This window comes from Neopsephotus bourkii, unplaced genomic scaffold (genome assembly GCF_033783945.1).
Source record: "Neopsephotus bourkii isolate Nb327-2 ecotype Australia unplaced genomic scaffold, CSIRO-AGI_Nbou_v1 NB_196, whole genome shotgun sequence".
NCBI lineage: Eukaryota > Metazoa > Chordata > Aves > Psittaciformes > Psittacidae > Neopsephotus > Neopsephotus bourkii.
In genome coordinates, this window is record NW_026900709.1 from 13,916,602 (window position 1) to 13,933,003 (window position 16,402).

At 42.0% G+C, this 16,402-nt stretch overlaps 1 protein-coding gene across 4 annotated transcripts in view; it reads left to right on the plus strand.

Annotated features, from left to right (window-relative positions):
• The first annotated feature begins 5,487 nt into the window (after positions 1 to 5,487).
• The window catches only part of STK39 (serine/threonine kinase 39), a 99,071-nt gene continuing 88,156 nt past the window's right edge, over positions 5,488 to 16,402 (plus strand). For all 4 annotated transcript variants that reach the window (XR_009723906.1, XR_009723903.1, XM_061343285.1 and 1 more), the window contains exon 1: positions 5,488 to 5,892. Coding sequence is in view for 2 of the 4 variants with exons in the window: in XM_061343285.1 (XP_061199269.1) it covers positions 5,517 to 5,892 (376 nt within the window). In the remaining 2 variants the exon portion in view is untranslated. The remainder of the gene's footprint in view (positions 5,893 to 16,402) is intronic.

Genomic DNA, 16,402 nt, shown 5'->3' on the forward strand with positions numbered 1-16,402 from the left:
TCCCATATATAGAGAATGAGGAAAGGGTCATTTACTCACACGATGAATAGCCTTTTATAATTAAGGTATTTGTTTCAAACTCAGTGTCATTTCATGATCATCTAACAAAGATAAAACTGTGCCCTTGCCTAAATGGTGGTATTTCCCATTCCCTGTTATTGGCCACATTTTCCTCATTTCTCTCCTGTTTACCCTCTCCATTGCTTGTTAGGCTGCCTGGTAAACTAGCTGATGTTTTCATCTGAACCAAACCAGGAGTTAGCTGTCAGAGAGATTAGGTCCCTGATCTTGCTGTGAGACTGTGTGAAATCCCATCCTTAGAAAATATATGTTACATTCCCAGTTTTGCTACAGACTTCTTGTATGACCTTTATCAAATCCCTAAAGCTTTCTCTGTTTCCAGTTGTGAAATTGAGATAATTATATCCCCCAGCCTTCTGGTATGTGAAGATTAATTTATTAATATGCATGAGCTGTTCACATCCTACAGTGATGAAAGCCATGGAGGTTCACAGTTCAACTCTTTTATATGTTTGTGTTTTATCCATTCACAGCTACAGAGAGCTCATTCCTGATAAAAGCCTCAGAAATCCAGACACCTCTGCAACATCTTAACGATATTAACCTGGAGTTCAAAAACAACGATAATCTTTAGTCCACTGTCATCTTCATGGTGACTGTATCCTAAGTTCCTTCAAACCATCATAGCAGAAATTGTGATTCCTGCAGGTTCCAAAAGCCATTTGTTGCAAAAAGGCTGTTGTTGCCATGTTTACACACCATGGATGGCTGGTGTGTAAATGTTTTAAATGTATTACAGTATGTTAGAGATTGGAAGGGACCTCATGGAAGGGACCTCAAAAGATCATCTAGTCCATTCCCCCTGCCGGAGCAGGAACACCTAGATAAGGTTACAATGTATGCACAGTTCTGAATTTTAAAAATTTGAAATGTATAATCATTGGTGGACCATTATGATTTAGGTAATAAGCCACTGGTGCTTATGGTACTGGAATAAACTAGTCATTTTTAAGCTGGTAATTTGCAAGTTTTGGGTGGTATAGTAGCAATAGCAAGTTAACTACAAAATGCATTCTCATCATCTCACCTGCAAAGCTGGATGGGGAGGATGTGAAGACTTAACTGCCTTAACAGTGGTTCCTACCATGCAATGCTAGCTGTGACATTGAGGAAAAACTGTATCGAGACAGGGGCTGCATCTGCTCTCCAGCTCTGCGGAGCAGTTCACATAGGCTCCATTATTATTTTAAGTGATGCCTTTAATATGCCTGTCAAGGCTACTCACATTCAAAGTGGTTGAAAGAAACATGAGCATTTCCCATATCTGTGGCCTGAAAAATAGGACGGTCAAGTAAGAAAATACTTAAGAAAAAGCTTTGGTATTCACATGAAAGCAAACAGTACTTAATTCTGTTTCTAATAGAAAGAGTCACTAACCACAGTGGCAAGTTTTGTGTCACTGAGTGAACTTACCAGAAAGGCAATGGAAGTTTCTATTGCAAGGACTGTTATCGGCTTGGGATATGGTATAGCAGAAATAATTAAAAGGCCTGTTTGACTATATAACAAACTATATAACTCTAGTTTAATAGTTACCGATTCAACAATTACTATCCAGAACACAAAATCTTACCAGAGTTTAAGGAGTAAATATGCTGAGTAGAACAGCTTGCAAAAGTTTACAAGGAGGAAGGGGGGAGGGGGGGGGAAGAGACAAAGACATGAAGGCCTTCGACCCAGGAAAAAAATAAAAGCGGTTTATTTTGTAAAGTCACTATGCTGTGATAAGGCATTAACTTCAGTATAATTTTTGTATCAAAGTTTCTCCAGTGTATTAAGATGCTTTTAGTAATGTGAATTGCCAAGAAGATTCTCCTGTCCTCTGTGTGAGCCAAAACTAACCTATGCTGCAAACTTCGATGAAAGCAAGCATCCTAGTGACAATAGGCATGCTACCTATTTAACTATGCATTCACTAGAAGAAAAAGGGAGGTTGAAAGCATTTAGTGCACTCCCATTAGCACCAGCTGCTTTTGCATCAGCCTTTATATTTCATGATGTCATTTAAAGCACAGCCATCCCTCACTACTATCAAATGAGAGGCTTTCAAACCTTATGTACATAATTGCAGAGATCTGTGCTATACCACATGATGATCATAGCTGCAATATTTAGATGTATTTCTGGGGAGAGAGGATGGTTTCACTTCACTTGTTTTCTGAGCTAGAAATGATAGTAGAGAGAACGGTTCCTTCTCACTCTGGTTTAGTCTGTGCTAGGTTATATGGCTGTTCAGGTTACAACTGCTGCCTTTCTACTCAGGAAAAAAAAGAATAAAAGAGTGGGTAGGTGCTATGCATTGTGTATGCTACTAGTCTGTGTGCCACTGCTTATGAATCCCAGTCCTCATGCTCGTCTTTGACTTTATATAGGTATGTTTACAGCTGATGAATTGGTCTGAAATGTTGTTGTAAGCAGCAATGTTATTCTTGCCTAATCATTGAAACCTAGAAATGAAGTCTGAGATATTTTGCTCTAAACTTTTTGTTGTTGTTGCTATCAGCCGAGGGTACTGCTGGGGACTATCAAGAGGTCTGAGCATTGGATTAACTGTTCTCTCATGGTGGCCTCCAGAGTTTAAAATATAGCCAGTTTTGCCTGTAGCCTAGCTTTGTAAATGCTTTTTTTTCACTCTGGTATCAATCATTTGGTGCCTGGACTCAGTGACACAGACAATCCCTTTGAATCCTATGTCTTCAAGAACTAGGAAAGGCTAAGACATGTTTAGCCAGAACCATTCTGAACCATTTTTGATTTTCAGAATAGTGATTTTGAGTCATAGAATCATAAAGTATCAGGTCGGAGAGACCTCAAGGATCATCTGGTTCAACCTTTCTAGGCAAGCATGACCTACACACGATGTCACCTGAACAGCACCCTGTCCCGTTGAATCTTAAAAGTATGCAATATTGGGGAATCCACCATTTCCCTGGGGAGATTATTCCAGTAGCTGATTGTGAAAATATGGTGAAAAATACTCCTCTTGTGTCCAGTCAGAATGCAGGTGATCAGCTTTGTCAAGCAGGATTTGCTCATGGTGAATCCATGCTGGCTTTTTCCAATCTCATCCTTGGTTTGACCCCAGGAAAATTTGCTCCATAATCTTCCCAGGCACTGACAATTTCCTGAATCCTCCTTTCAGCCTTTCTCGTACATGTGGGGAGGAGTCCTAGTTTTTTTCTGGAATTCTCAAAAAAATTTCTAGAATCTCCAGAATCTGCAGATTGCTATTCTTTCCAGTCTCTGAAAAGTCTTGTGGAAGAACTGTATTGCCTGTACTGCTTTGAACAGCAGAGCCTTCACTGACACAGGGCTCTTCTCCTATGTCTCCAGCAGGGGACCTACTTTTAGACGGCAGCTTGACCTACTGGCAGGGACCAACTACTTCAAGGTCTTGCTGTTGCTTTCTTCTCTATTTTACCCGACTTTGAGGCTCTGATGTTCTTTTTTGAGCTTTAACCTGAATGTGTGGAACATATCCCACAACTCCCACTGTTTATAAGATTGTTAACCTATAAAATTCTTCACGTAAAAGCTGTTCTTTTCAACTAAACCACACAGTGCAGGTACACTCTAGAAATTCTTGAAGTTGTAGGATTAGTGGGACAAACTGGGACAATAATTGGGACAAAAATTACTATAATGGTATCAGATGTGAAGCAGCAGTTCAGCTGTTCATATAGTGATATGGCAGGAGCATCACAGAAATTCAAGGCTCAGGAACTAATGACTCCCTACCCCACTGCCACCATCCGTAACAGCTGAGTATAAATGGAAAAGTTGGCCGTTTTCCATCAATAGTGAGTAACCCATTTTTCTGTGCTGATTGATTTGGCCTGTGCTGTTGCTGTCTTACTCATATTTTTTTCTTGCTATTACTGGCAGAAAGGTCTTCTCTACCAACAAGTTTGTCTAGTCTTGGCATTAAGCTTAATCCTGAATGACAATTTAATACTTCCTCTTCGAAGTCTTGACCTTTAGCCTTGCAGCAGGCAACTCCTAATGTGTACACATGAAATTATTTTAATCACCTAGCTTTTAAAAATGAGACTGAGCTGAATCATTAGTTTAGCACAAAAATGTGCAAGGTTTTTTTCTACTACTAGGAGCCTCCATAATGAGCTTATCTGTTGCTTGTGAGAAAATGGAAGTTCAGTGCACAAATGATTCCATGTCTGCAAGTTGCTGATACACCTTCTGATGAAATGTTAAGCAGCCAGTGGTGGTGAGCTTATGCTTCATTCAGCTTCCGTAGAAACACAGAAAACCAGAATTAACTTGCTTTCCTTTTTGGAATAGCCTTCCATTAACTGAAAGTCTTCACTGAATAAACTACACAAAAATAGTTTAGTTAGTAAAAGAGGGCTATCCTGCACCAAACTAGACTGAATGAAGTATCTAAGAAGCTGTGTTATATGTTTCTTGTTGTGACTTTAAATCACACTTCATTCTACTTCCTAACAATTTATAGATTCAGTTCTGCTTTTAATCAGTGCTGACTTTTGAAACTTTCCTGCTCCCTGTATTTTCATTATTAGTTCTAATTACCTTAAATTTCTGCTGTAGTAAGATTTTAAAATGTATTGAAATATTTTCTTCCCACTCTTCCAGATTTCCATACATCTTAAAATATAAAGCATTCAAAGTATGAGACCTCAGACTGCACAAACAGCTATTTTCTGATTTATTTCCTAGTAAGTAAAATCCTGCTGATATTATACAAACACTGACACTACTAAGAGGGAGAAAATGGCCAATACCTGCACTAACAGCAGTTTCATCTAACTTTACTTTCCTCTTTTCTTGTGCAAGGGGAAGCAGTAGGTAAGTTTAACAATTCTCATTCCTGTCTTGAGTTTAAATCGCTTGTCTCTCTCTGGTGAGCCGAGGAGGACATTTCTCAGTGCGCAGTCCCTCTCGGTGGTGTGAGCTGGGGCAGTGTCGGCACTGAGGTGACACGGTGCGCCTTGAACAGGCCACTCAGGTCAAACGGCAACTTAACCGCTTTGCAGAACCGCAGCCCTCACCACTGATGACAGCAAATGCTTTGCTTAAGTTCTCAAATTTAATACAAGTCACCTCGCAGCAGCAGTGCTCGTGGCAGTAACACTTGAGAGCTATGCTCCAGAGATGCTCGTGTGCTTGTTACCGGCCTAACAGGTAACTTCCCGGCATCCCCGCCAGGCGATGTGGCTTCCCTCAAGCCTTTCCCTGCCCCGCTTTCAGCACCGGCCGGGCCTAGAGGGGAGCCCAGGGCTCTGCCGGCAGGGCTCGCCCCGCTACCCCTCGCAGGACCCCGCAGCGCTTCCAGGCGCCGAGCCGCGGGATGAGCAGGGAAGGACGATGGCTGCGGATGCGGTCGGCAGGCTACGAGCTGCCGGAGTCAGCCGGTTCCCCCGCCGCAGCGCTCGCTCTTCTCCCTCAGGCAGGGGCACATGAAGGGGGCGACCACCGCGGCGCTGGTACCAGTTGGGGGCCGCCGGGCCCGAACGCCACTCTCGCTCTCCCCTCGGCGGCGCGGGACCAGCGGCCGGGGCCGGCGGCGGCGCCCGCCTCTGCCTCCTCCCCCTCGGTGCCCTGCCTCCTCCCTCCGCCGGGCAGCCGGCTGCGCGGGGAGGCAGCGCGGCCGAAAGGTGTTGCTGGAAGGGAAGTTTGAAGAAGGTCGCCGGGTGCTTGTGCGCTCCAGCATCATGGCGGAGCAAAGCGAGTCACCGGTCCACGTCCAGCAGCCCCAGCCGGCGCCAACGCCAGCCGCCCCAGCCGTCGGCTGGCCCATCTGCAGGGACGCCTACGAGCTGCAAGAGGTTATCGGTCAGTGGAGCGGGAGATCGCGGGGTGCGGTGGGGGGGTGCTGTGGGGTGGAGGCAAGGGATGCTGCGGCTGCCGCTTAGCCGGCCCTGGGCCTACCGGCGCTCATCTTCCCTTAGGCTGGGCTCGCTCACTGCGGCGGACGCGCCCGGCACTGCAGTAGCGCCGCCGCCGACTGCTGCAAACTTTATCCGCCCGGTAGCGGGCGGGCGGCGCGGCCCCGGGGGGCGGTGGCTCCTTCTAGAACCCCCCGCGCCCCGCCCGGTGCTGTCGCCTCGTCGTGTGGTGCATCGTCACCCGCCCCACCGGTGGTGCCTGAGTCCTGGCCGGCTGGTTTGCGATGGGACCCCGGCAACTCCGCAGATGCGCTGTGTGTGCTTTGTGTGTGTGCATGTGTCCGTCTGTGGATGCACACGTGTGCATGCATCCGCTCAGATTACTCTGCATTTTTCCGGTGGCTTTATGGGGCGTGGGGGTGTGTGGATCTCACTCCATCTCGGCTGCTATCGTGGTGACTTCTTTTCTTTTTTCATGTATATGTATATATATATATATGTATCTTCAATCCCTTTTTTCCTCAATGTTTAATATGATGCCTCTTGGCCTAGCTGCCTGTGCCCAGTGGTGGCACATAGGACAGAGAGGGGTTTCAGTTTCCTTCCACCCGAGCCAACTTGCCTTTGCCCTGGATGAGGTTTTAGCTGTCGGCCATCCCCAAGTCCTTGCAGGCAGGGTGTTTTCTGGTAGTGTGCTTCAGTGCTTTGCTCATGTGTCCAGCTAATGTGGATCAGATGTGTTCAGTGTCTATCCACTTCATTTGGATTGAGTAATTTTGAGATTTATAGTGTACAAAGATGATTGTTGTTAACAGTATGTGTGATGGAAAATTTTTCATATCCTGACCTCAATGTTGCTTGTTGCTAATGAACGTCTTTGGGAAAACTTGCTTTTGTTTTTATGTAACATTTTACGTCTCTAGCAAATGTCAAAGGCCATCTCTTAAGACTGTGATTCCTGTTCCTTACGGATGAGGCTATTTAAAGGAAAAAAAAAATCCTGGAGTCTTGCCTGATGGTGCTGTTGGTTATTCACAGTGTTGCGCATCAGTTGCTAGTTGTTGTCAGGCAGATGACAACCAGAACGACATGTATCCTGTGCTGCATCAAAAGGAGTGTGACCAGCAGGTCGAAGGAGGTGATCCTGCCCCTTTATTCTGCTCTCGTGAGACCTCACTTGGAGTATTGCGTACAGTTCTGGTGTCCTCAACATAAAAAGGACATGGAACTGTTGGAACAAGTCCAGAGGAGGGCCACGAGAATGATCAGGGGACTGGAGCACCTCCCGTATGAAGATCGGCTGAGAAAGTTGGGGCTGTTCAGCCTGGAGAAGAGAAGGCTGCGTGGAGACCTCATAGCAGCCTTCCAGTATCTGAAGGGGGCCTATAGGGATGCTGGGGAGGGACTCTTCATTAGGGACTGTAGTGACAGGACAAGGGGTAATGGGTTAAAACTTAGGGGAAGTTTAGATTGGATATAAGGAGGAAATTTTTTCCTGTTAGGGTGGTGAGGCACTGGAATAGGTTGTCCAGGGAGGTTGTGAATGCTCCATCCCTGGCAGTGTTCAAGGCCAGGTTGGACGAGGCCTTGGGTGATATGGTTTAGTATGAGGTGTCCCTGCCCATGGCAGGGGTGTTGGAACTTGATGATCTTAAGGTCCTTTCCAACCCTAACTATTCTATGATTCTATGATTCTGTGTTATTGATCTGGATTGAAAGTTGTGTGTACTCAGCTGTGTCATTAAGCTTTTTATTTTCCACAGGCAGAAACAAAATAGTTGAGAAAAGTACTTCTTCCTTAAAATGGGATGGCTTTCTTTGGACCCAGGTGGTATTTCTGTTTGCACTTGTTAGGCTCTGAAAAGGGACTAAGGAGGGATCAGGGTTCAGGTGTGCACGTCCTTGGAGGCGGCTAACTTGGACCAAGATTGGTGCTCAGCGTCGAACGAGTGCTGCCAGCAGAGGCACTGCATGTGCATGGGTTTTTAGGCCAGAGAACTTTGTTTTACTCTGTTTGGAGAATGGATCTAAATTATCCAAGCAGAAGTGATTCTGCTAGCATAAGATACATCTTTGCGGAGGAGTAAATCCTTCTTCTAAGGTAAAAAAGGTCTCAAAGATGTTGGATTAATCCTTGTCTAGGGTGTGACATGAGTCATAGGAGTTACTTAAATAGTAGTTATTTTCCGTTGCAGTACCTGTAGAATGCCTGAGTGAGAGTGTAGTTTAGAAAATTGTTCCCACTTTCTTTCCACTTAAAAGTTTGCATCTTTTGATAAGTAAAATGTATTTCCAAATTTTTGTGTGTCTGCATACAGCCATTGTACAGGTGGATGTGAAATTGGCGTAGCAGATACCTATCTGTAGTGAAACTTTATTGCTAATTACCTACTGGTGCTGTTAAATGTTGATATTATTTCTTTAACTAAAGTGAATGCCTAGTGAGGTCAGGTTATTTTGAACCAGATCCTTGTACGTAGGTAATTTGGCTGTCTTTAGTCAAACTTTCACTAAGCTTAGGTTGTTTACATGACTTTCAGACTCACTATTTGTTTTGTACCACTCGACTTACAAGTCTTAGTCAATTACATCTTTTTTCATTAACACCTTGTATTTCTTAATTTACAGGAGACCCAGGATGAGATTAAATTTAATCTCAGTACTATTAAAAATAGTAAAATCTAAAAAACATAGCCAACCCCACTTCCTCCCTTGTAAAATCTATGCATTTCACCCAGTGTGGATATAATTTTGGGTATGTTGGGTGAATTTTGTGGTTTTTAATGAAACTAGCGAGGGACTTTTACAGTGTCTTTTTTATACTTAGGGAGGGGAGAATAATACAGCCTGAACTTGGTTCACCAGCAATTTATATTGCTCTGCATTGGCCACCTCAGGGTTAATTGCACTGTGAACATGAATAGTTACCACTTGCTGAAACAGCCATTCACCTCAGGAAAGCACTACATGCCTCTCCCTGGGTAGTGTCTTCAGGGATGAGTTTAGTTACAACAGCCCTTTGCCAATTAAATGAGAAAAATAACATATTAAAGCACCTTTATGGGCTTGCAGGAGAAAAGGTATGCAGGGTTAGGTACACCAGGATAGTTTAGCACACTTCCCAACAGCATAGGCTTTATATTGTATGGTAACTAGAACACACAAACAGGATTACTTCAGTGGCCCATTTTAGGGGTAATTTAAAAGTTTTGGTGTTGATCAGAAAGTCAAAGTTGTTATCTTTGGGCTGTTTCCATCCTGTGGATTTAGCAGGTTGGAGAAGTTCTGCTTTTTTTCTCTGAGAACTGTGAACTTTTCTTACTGTTCATCTGTATCGGCCAAATGCTGTTTTGAAAACCAAGGACACATGATGCACGTTTCAAATGATACAGTTTTTTTGCCTTTTCTGTCTGTTGCTTCCTCTGTGACATTTGAGACATTCAAGTGTCTGTCAGCTGCCTGTCAGAGTGTTTTGTCTGAGATGTTATTCCAACTGTTTTATTTTTGAGGTGGCTAGCCATGTCTTTCTTTATGAACTCTTGGTGTGTGGTTTCATGATCCATTTAATCTGCTCTAACAGGCAGCTGTTGAAAGGATCACGTAATCTGTCAGAGAACTAGTTCTTGTGCTGGGTCAGTTTCCTGTCTGATCAGGTTCCCTATTTGACTTGCTGCATGATTGAGAGATGTGATGTGAGGAAGAGGCTCTTCCTGTTAATTCCTATATACAAATATTTTCTGGAGCAGAAAGAAACCATTCTGATTGCTATCTGTAAATGTATAGGGCAAAGAGTTAAGAAAATAAGAAATTCTTACATTAGTTCAGATTGATAGAGGCTGTCCATACACCAACCCATTTGGGAGTTAGAAGGGGTTTCGTAGCTGTTAGAACAGGAGGATCCAAAGGAACCCTCTGCTAGGAATTGCTGTAATTGTGCTTAAGGGAGAAACAGGTTTTAGTGAAGACCTGGGAGATCTCTATGATTTTAATGCATTAAATTAAAATGTGCAGTGAATTTTAATGTATGTGCTCTTTTTTATTTTTTTTTTTTAATAAGCTGGATATAACTTAGCTAAAAAAAAACCCTAATAAAAGCAATATTGTGAGGTATTTTCTCATTCAGGCTGGGTTTGTAACCAAGTATTCTGAATAACATAACTGATATAGAATTTTCTGAATTTATGTCACTTACATATGTGAGGTTTTCTTCTCCTCAGAAACAATATAAATCTTCAAAGAACAAATGCTTAATTAGTAATCAATGTAAAAACCTGAAAACTGGATAGTATTAAAATTATATTTGTACCTTTCAAATTGTAATGAGCCCTAAATCATATGGATGAGATAAAGCAGCATTATTTTGTTTGTATTTGTTTTAAAAAAGGTTTCTTAAATGGATATGAAAAAGTAGCTTTGCCTTGTTTCTGGAGAGCTGCGTTGGAGTTGGTGTTCTTCTGCTGGATGTAACTTACTGTTTGTCAGCCTGCGTTGATAATTGTGGAAGGAAGGTTCTGTTCTGGAGAAGCAGTGGGTTATCTCGTGATTAGGCTGGGTGCTAGCTTTCATTATACAATTTTCTCTCCTGCTGCAACTGACGTGAAAAATTAATTTGGCTAGAAAACAGCCAGAATTGGTTGGAAAATAGATGGTTACTTCTACATGATGGATTATCTATATTGGCTGAAACTCGTTAAAAAAGCTACCTTAGTTGAACTGAGGTTTTTGTCTAGTTTTGCCTTTCTAAATTTGAGCTAAAAAAATGCCATGTGGTTTGTTGCCTCATAAGGCGCAGTGTTGTTCAGTCAGATGTGTTGGGATTTTGAACAGAACAAGTTACCATTTGAGACAGTTTTGCTGTTTCTTGTAGTTCTTATTGTAAGCAGAATGTGAGACACGGTTTAATGGCTCTGAGCTCTCTGTTGCTGTTTCTGTGGAACGTTACTGTTTTTTAACGCTTCCCTGCAGCATGTGTATTGCTAATGGTTCCTTGTCTGACAGAGTAGACTCTCCTGTATTTGTTGTTATCAGAGATCTTTGACTGTAGAGAGATCTCTGATTATGATGCTCTGAACTGGTGTTCAAGTTGGTGCATACTGTTTTGAAAAGCCTCCCTACAGTTAGAGGTAGCATTACAGTTCTGTGTTCTGTTAATCAGACACTCACTTCTCATTCATGCTTTCGAAAATTTCTTACCCCTCTACTTAATCAGATTTTTGTGGGTTTTTTTTTTTTTCCTTTTTAAGTGTAAAAAATGGTTGAAGGGCTTTCTTTTACAGAAGTTTTTATGTATATGTTGCAAGTTAGATCGGACCGTGCTCAGTGAAATACCACACTGTAGCAACTAAAGCTATGATAAACTTTGACATTTGTTCTTGCAGATTTCTTTCCCAAATCCCTGTAACTCTTGCATAAGAAGCTGCATAATTTGATAAGTAATACTTAGTGCTGCCTAAGATCTTTATTCTAGAACTTTGTGTAAAACAGAAAGATGAGCCTGCCTTAGTCCTGCTCCAAAGCAAATTCTGTTCCTTACCAATAAATCTTAAAAGTAACAGCAGCCTAAGCATTTTGTACATGTGGATATTAAATACAGGTTTCATAACATTAATTGGAACTTGTTACAACTGTAGCTCGACAGGAAGAGTTTATTATTTTGTAAATTAAAATCTCATATTTTGGGAAATAATTGGTCAAGATTTTCTGTCAGCTAATGACCATTTGAAGAAACTGGAAATGTTAAGTCCTCATCTATTATTTTAATAAGGAGTGTCTTTTAATTCAGTTGACAGAGTTAGGCTTTGTAAGCCATTCAGCGATAAAACTTGGTTGTATAATAAAAAAATTACAATTCATGCAATTGGAGACTTGTAAAATAAAATTAATGATCTTCCTGGCAAGAACCTGCATAAATAAAAATAGAAATAAAGTTTAATTTGATTTGTGTTTCCCGCAGTTGCAAGTAACCAGCAAATAAAGCATGTTTTAAAGTTAATTTGGTAACTGGAAGGGTAAAGAAGTATGTAACCAGGCAGCTGGTTGATGCTATGTAATGATAATTTACAGAAAGTATGCTATGCTTTCCTGTTCTGGAACCTGCCTACCTCCTTTATGCTTGGCCCACCTGTCTCTACTCTTTCTCTCTCCCCCCATCCAAGTTTTTTCCACAGATAAGGTCAAAAGCCTTTGATACTTGGAAAGCCATAGGATTTCCTTCAGTGCTAGAAGAGGAGCAGTTCTGCTGGTGACCATGTGGAAATTTGAAGGGATTGCATGATCTTGATTCTTACTAAGACTTAAAACAGCAAGGCTTTGCATCTTCAAACTGGAGCCACTTCTTGAGAGCAGGAGCCAAGTTCAGACCTGGGAGAGCAGTTTTAGGTTGGGTGATGTGTTGTTCCGAAAGAACATTAGAACTGTTTTACTTTTTCAGTTTTCTTCAGTGAAGAATCACTTTCCCTTAAGTCAGAGACCAGTTGTTTTTTTTCTATAATCCATTGGTAAAATGGAGACAAACCCACATCTGTTTTGGTTGGCTTGAGGGGAAAAAACAGTGAGCTCTCCTTGCAAAGGAGATGTAGGTGGCTCATATAGTGGCTACATGTGTAGGCCATATTTTGTTTTTGTGTAACGCTTTTGGTTCTCTCTCTTGTCCCACTTCCCCCCTTCCAAAATAATTCAGAACCATAAGGCAGTGGTAGTAGAAGCTGGTTTTATTTCCAGGAATAATAGCAATTCCTGGCACTTGAAGAATGGACCTTAAATATCAAGTCAAGTTAGTTACTGTTGTTAACTTCTTGTTTGCGGAAGTCACTGGGATAGTACTGAGCAGCAGAGGAGCGATCTACTTGTGGAATGTGGAATATAAGTCCGTCACAAGGAAATTTACTGGTGCCCCAAATGAAGAGCGAGGTTTTCCGCTCCTCTCCCCGCACCCCAGGAAATTACACTTGACAGAAGTTGATAGTGCTTACCTTGTGTAAATAAATAATTAGCTTTTTTGAGTGAGTGGATTTTTACTTATTTCTTCCTTTTGCAGCACAGCCTTGCTGGTAGGATGAAATACTGACAGTTCTGCTAGATTTCACTGTTTCTTGCAAAGTTTGAAGGTCTTTAGGTGTGCAAAAAGATCACATGTTTGAACCTTATAGGTGTAATAATGTTATCATCCAGGAGTGGCAGAATGAAGCAATGCTGGTATGAAATCCTGAAAAATTTGCTTGAAAACATTTTTTCTTCCCCCTTCTTAACCAGTCTCTATATGTGCAATACTGGGTTCTGTGTAGTTATGGGATCAACTTTGTAACTGAAGCAACCGGTACATGTTGAGTGCTCATCTCTTGCCTCCTTTAATGGGGTTTGGCTGCTGTTTTCCCTTGCCTACTTCAGGGTTGTGTGATGGTGATGCAGCTCTTCCTTCTTTCTGGCACTTGCTTTTCCTGCAAAGTGCCTCTTGCTGAAGACCTTGCTGTGGTGTTTAACACGTGCTTGGGGCACTAGGTGCACTGGACTAAAAAGATGCAGAAAAAAACCCAGCTGCCTTGCACTGGAACAGAAAATGTAGTGTTTGACACAAAAAAGAGAGAATATACATGGAGAAACAAGCAATCATGTGGTACCTGATAGTGCAGAAGGAACCTGAATTTTCCTGAAACTGCTGTCAAGTCAGAGTTACTTTATGTGAGTTGGCTGCCTTTCAGGAGAGATAGATAGTTGGGGGATGTCAGTAAAGGGGGAAGAAGCTTAATCTTCGCGGAGAAGTGTGCATGCTTCCTGGCATTGAGACTTCAGCTGACTGGTGACTGTTTTATAGAAGGTTTTCAGGGCAGTGGTGAGATGCTGATAAAGCTGATGAAGGTGGTGGGTTTTTAGAGTCCCTCTGCCCAATTCTCAGGTGTGATTTTTCCAGGGTTGCTGTTTGTGACAGTCCTACTGCTTGTTCCCTCGGTAAGCTCAGTGAAAAATTTCTTCATTTGTTAGCTGAAGTATTAAGTTTGTGTCATTGGTGGAGTTAATATTTCTGGTCCTTTACCCTTTTCCAGTGTCTGACTAGTTATGTGACTTTACCCAGCGGTTTGGTGGAACTCCAGTATGATAAGTTAGCTGTCTCTGTTAATCCTTTGTCTTTACGATTAACAGTTTGTGAATTACTTTATCAGCCTAATTATTCCTGTGGATGTCTAATGGCCTCTGAGGTATTCTGATTAGTAGTGAAATATAGGTGAAACTTGAGGATGTCCTATGAGGCTGATGTAAGGATGGTGCTACATAGCTTTTAAGCTGAGCAACGCTAACACACTTAAAGAGAAATGAACACCAGAAGCAGACTGAAAATTGGAAGCTTTTCGTTGTTCCTAGTCATGCTGTCAGAAGCAGTGTGAACTTAAAGGTCAAGATCAATTTTGAATGTCTGAGGGTTTTCTTAATAGGAACAAATAATTATTACAGATGTAACCAGACTGTGCCAAGTATACCTGCTTCAAGGGAGGTGGCACAAAAATAACAGACCAGAAAAATATTACGTGTTTACTTGTTGGTTTCTGTCCTGTACGAGTAATATGGACAAAAATCATCACAAAAGGATCACAATTCAGTTATAAAGTTGCTTTTCTGTTCTCACTTCTTTGCTTTGAAGACATTTTATTACAGAGACTAGTATTAGGAACTTTGTTAGATTAGAATTACTTGATGAAAACTCAATGATATAATAGCGTTTATATTGCTCCAACTCTTCCATTGTTTTACGAGAAGGAGGACAAGAAATGGGTTAGTTTTTTGCTTGTAGTGCATGGCCACAATAGACTAAGATTCTAGCAGGCATGTTCTGTTGGGGTGAACTTGCTGAAAATGTTTTGTAGCTCAACACCACAGTATTAATTAGAGATCTTCATGACAGTGCAGTAGAAATACTGCCTTTGTTTTCATAGATTGCTATTCTTCATTCTCAGAAGAGAATGATGCACTATGTGGTGACATCCGGAAGACTTGGAAAATATTGCATTCATAATATTAGAATTGTTCCAAGTGTTTACTTTCAAACTAAACGAGAAACAATAAAATATGCCACCTAAATCAACACCAGCATTTGTTTATAGTGCTACTTCAGAAAAGAACAGTAATTCTCTTTTAACAGCTTTTTTTGGGGCAGGAAATCTGGTTCAGCGTAGCAAATCTTCAATATATCCTGCTTGCATAAGGTAGAGTTAAGCACAGCTTAACTCCCAGGCACAGCTACAGGTCGGGTGGAGAAGTGGTTCAGAGCAGCCCGGCAGAGAAGGCCTTGGGGGTGCTGGTCAATGAGAAAATGAACATGAGCCAGCTTAAGTGTACGTTCGCAGCCCAGGGAGCCAACCGTATTCTGGGCTGCATCAAAAGGATTGTGACCAGCAGGTCGAAGGAGGTGATCCTGCCCCTCTACTCTGCTCTCGTGAGACCTCACCTGGAGTATTGTGTGCAGTTCTGGTGTCCTCAACATAAAAAGGACATGGAACTGTTGGAACAAGTCCAGAGGAGGGCCACGAGGATGATCAGGGGACTGGAGCACCTCCCGTATGAAGATAGGCTGAGAAAGTTGGGGCTGTTCAGCCTGGAGAAGAGAAGGCTGCGTGGAGACCTCATAGCAGCCTTCCAGTATCTGAAGGGGGCCTATAGGGGTGCTGGAGAGGGACTTTTCATCAGGGACTGTAAGTGATAGGACAAGGGGTAACGGGTTAAAACTTAAACAGGAAGTTTAGATTGGATGTAAGGAAGAAATTCTTTCCTGTTAAGGTGGTGAGGCACTGGAATGGGCTGCCCAGGGAAGCTGTGAATGCTCCATCCCTGGCAGTGTTCAAGGCCAGGTTGGACGAAGCCTTGGGTGACATGGTTGGTGTGAGGTGTCCCTGCCTATGGAAGGGGTGTTGGAACGAGAAGATCTTAAGGTCCTTTCCAACCCTAACCATTCTATGATTAAGCAGCATTGTGTGCAGCTCAGATAATACCCTGCTAAGGTAACTTTTGGTCTGCAGAGAATACCATATATCAAGTTATTGTGTAGCTATGCAGAGCCATTTCCAGTGTGAGTTTTGCCTTAGAGATATCAAGATTTTTAAGCGTATTGAATAATGATTTCTGTATTGATGATGAAACAACAGGGGGAATGAAATCACAATCCTTACTTCTTTTCTGAATATATTTTAACTAAAAGTTAGATCATTGAGCTTGTCTTACAGGGAAAAATATCTGGCCAGGTAATGTAATCAAGTATTTAAAGATATTAGAGCTTATGATAGAAAAGGGGTTTTGCTTTTATTCTATATTTTATTAGGAAGAACTCATTCTGTACTAGAAGAGTGCTGGAGAAAGAAGATGTTTCCTTACATCTGTGAACATTGAAGGAGAAGCTTTATTTTTGGGGCAGTGTCATACACCTGTATTGTTATGATAAGATGCCGTTGCTGTTTAGAATATAATTCATATTA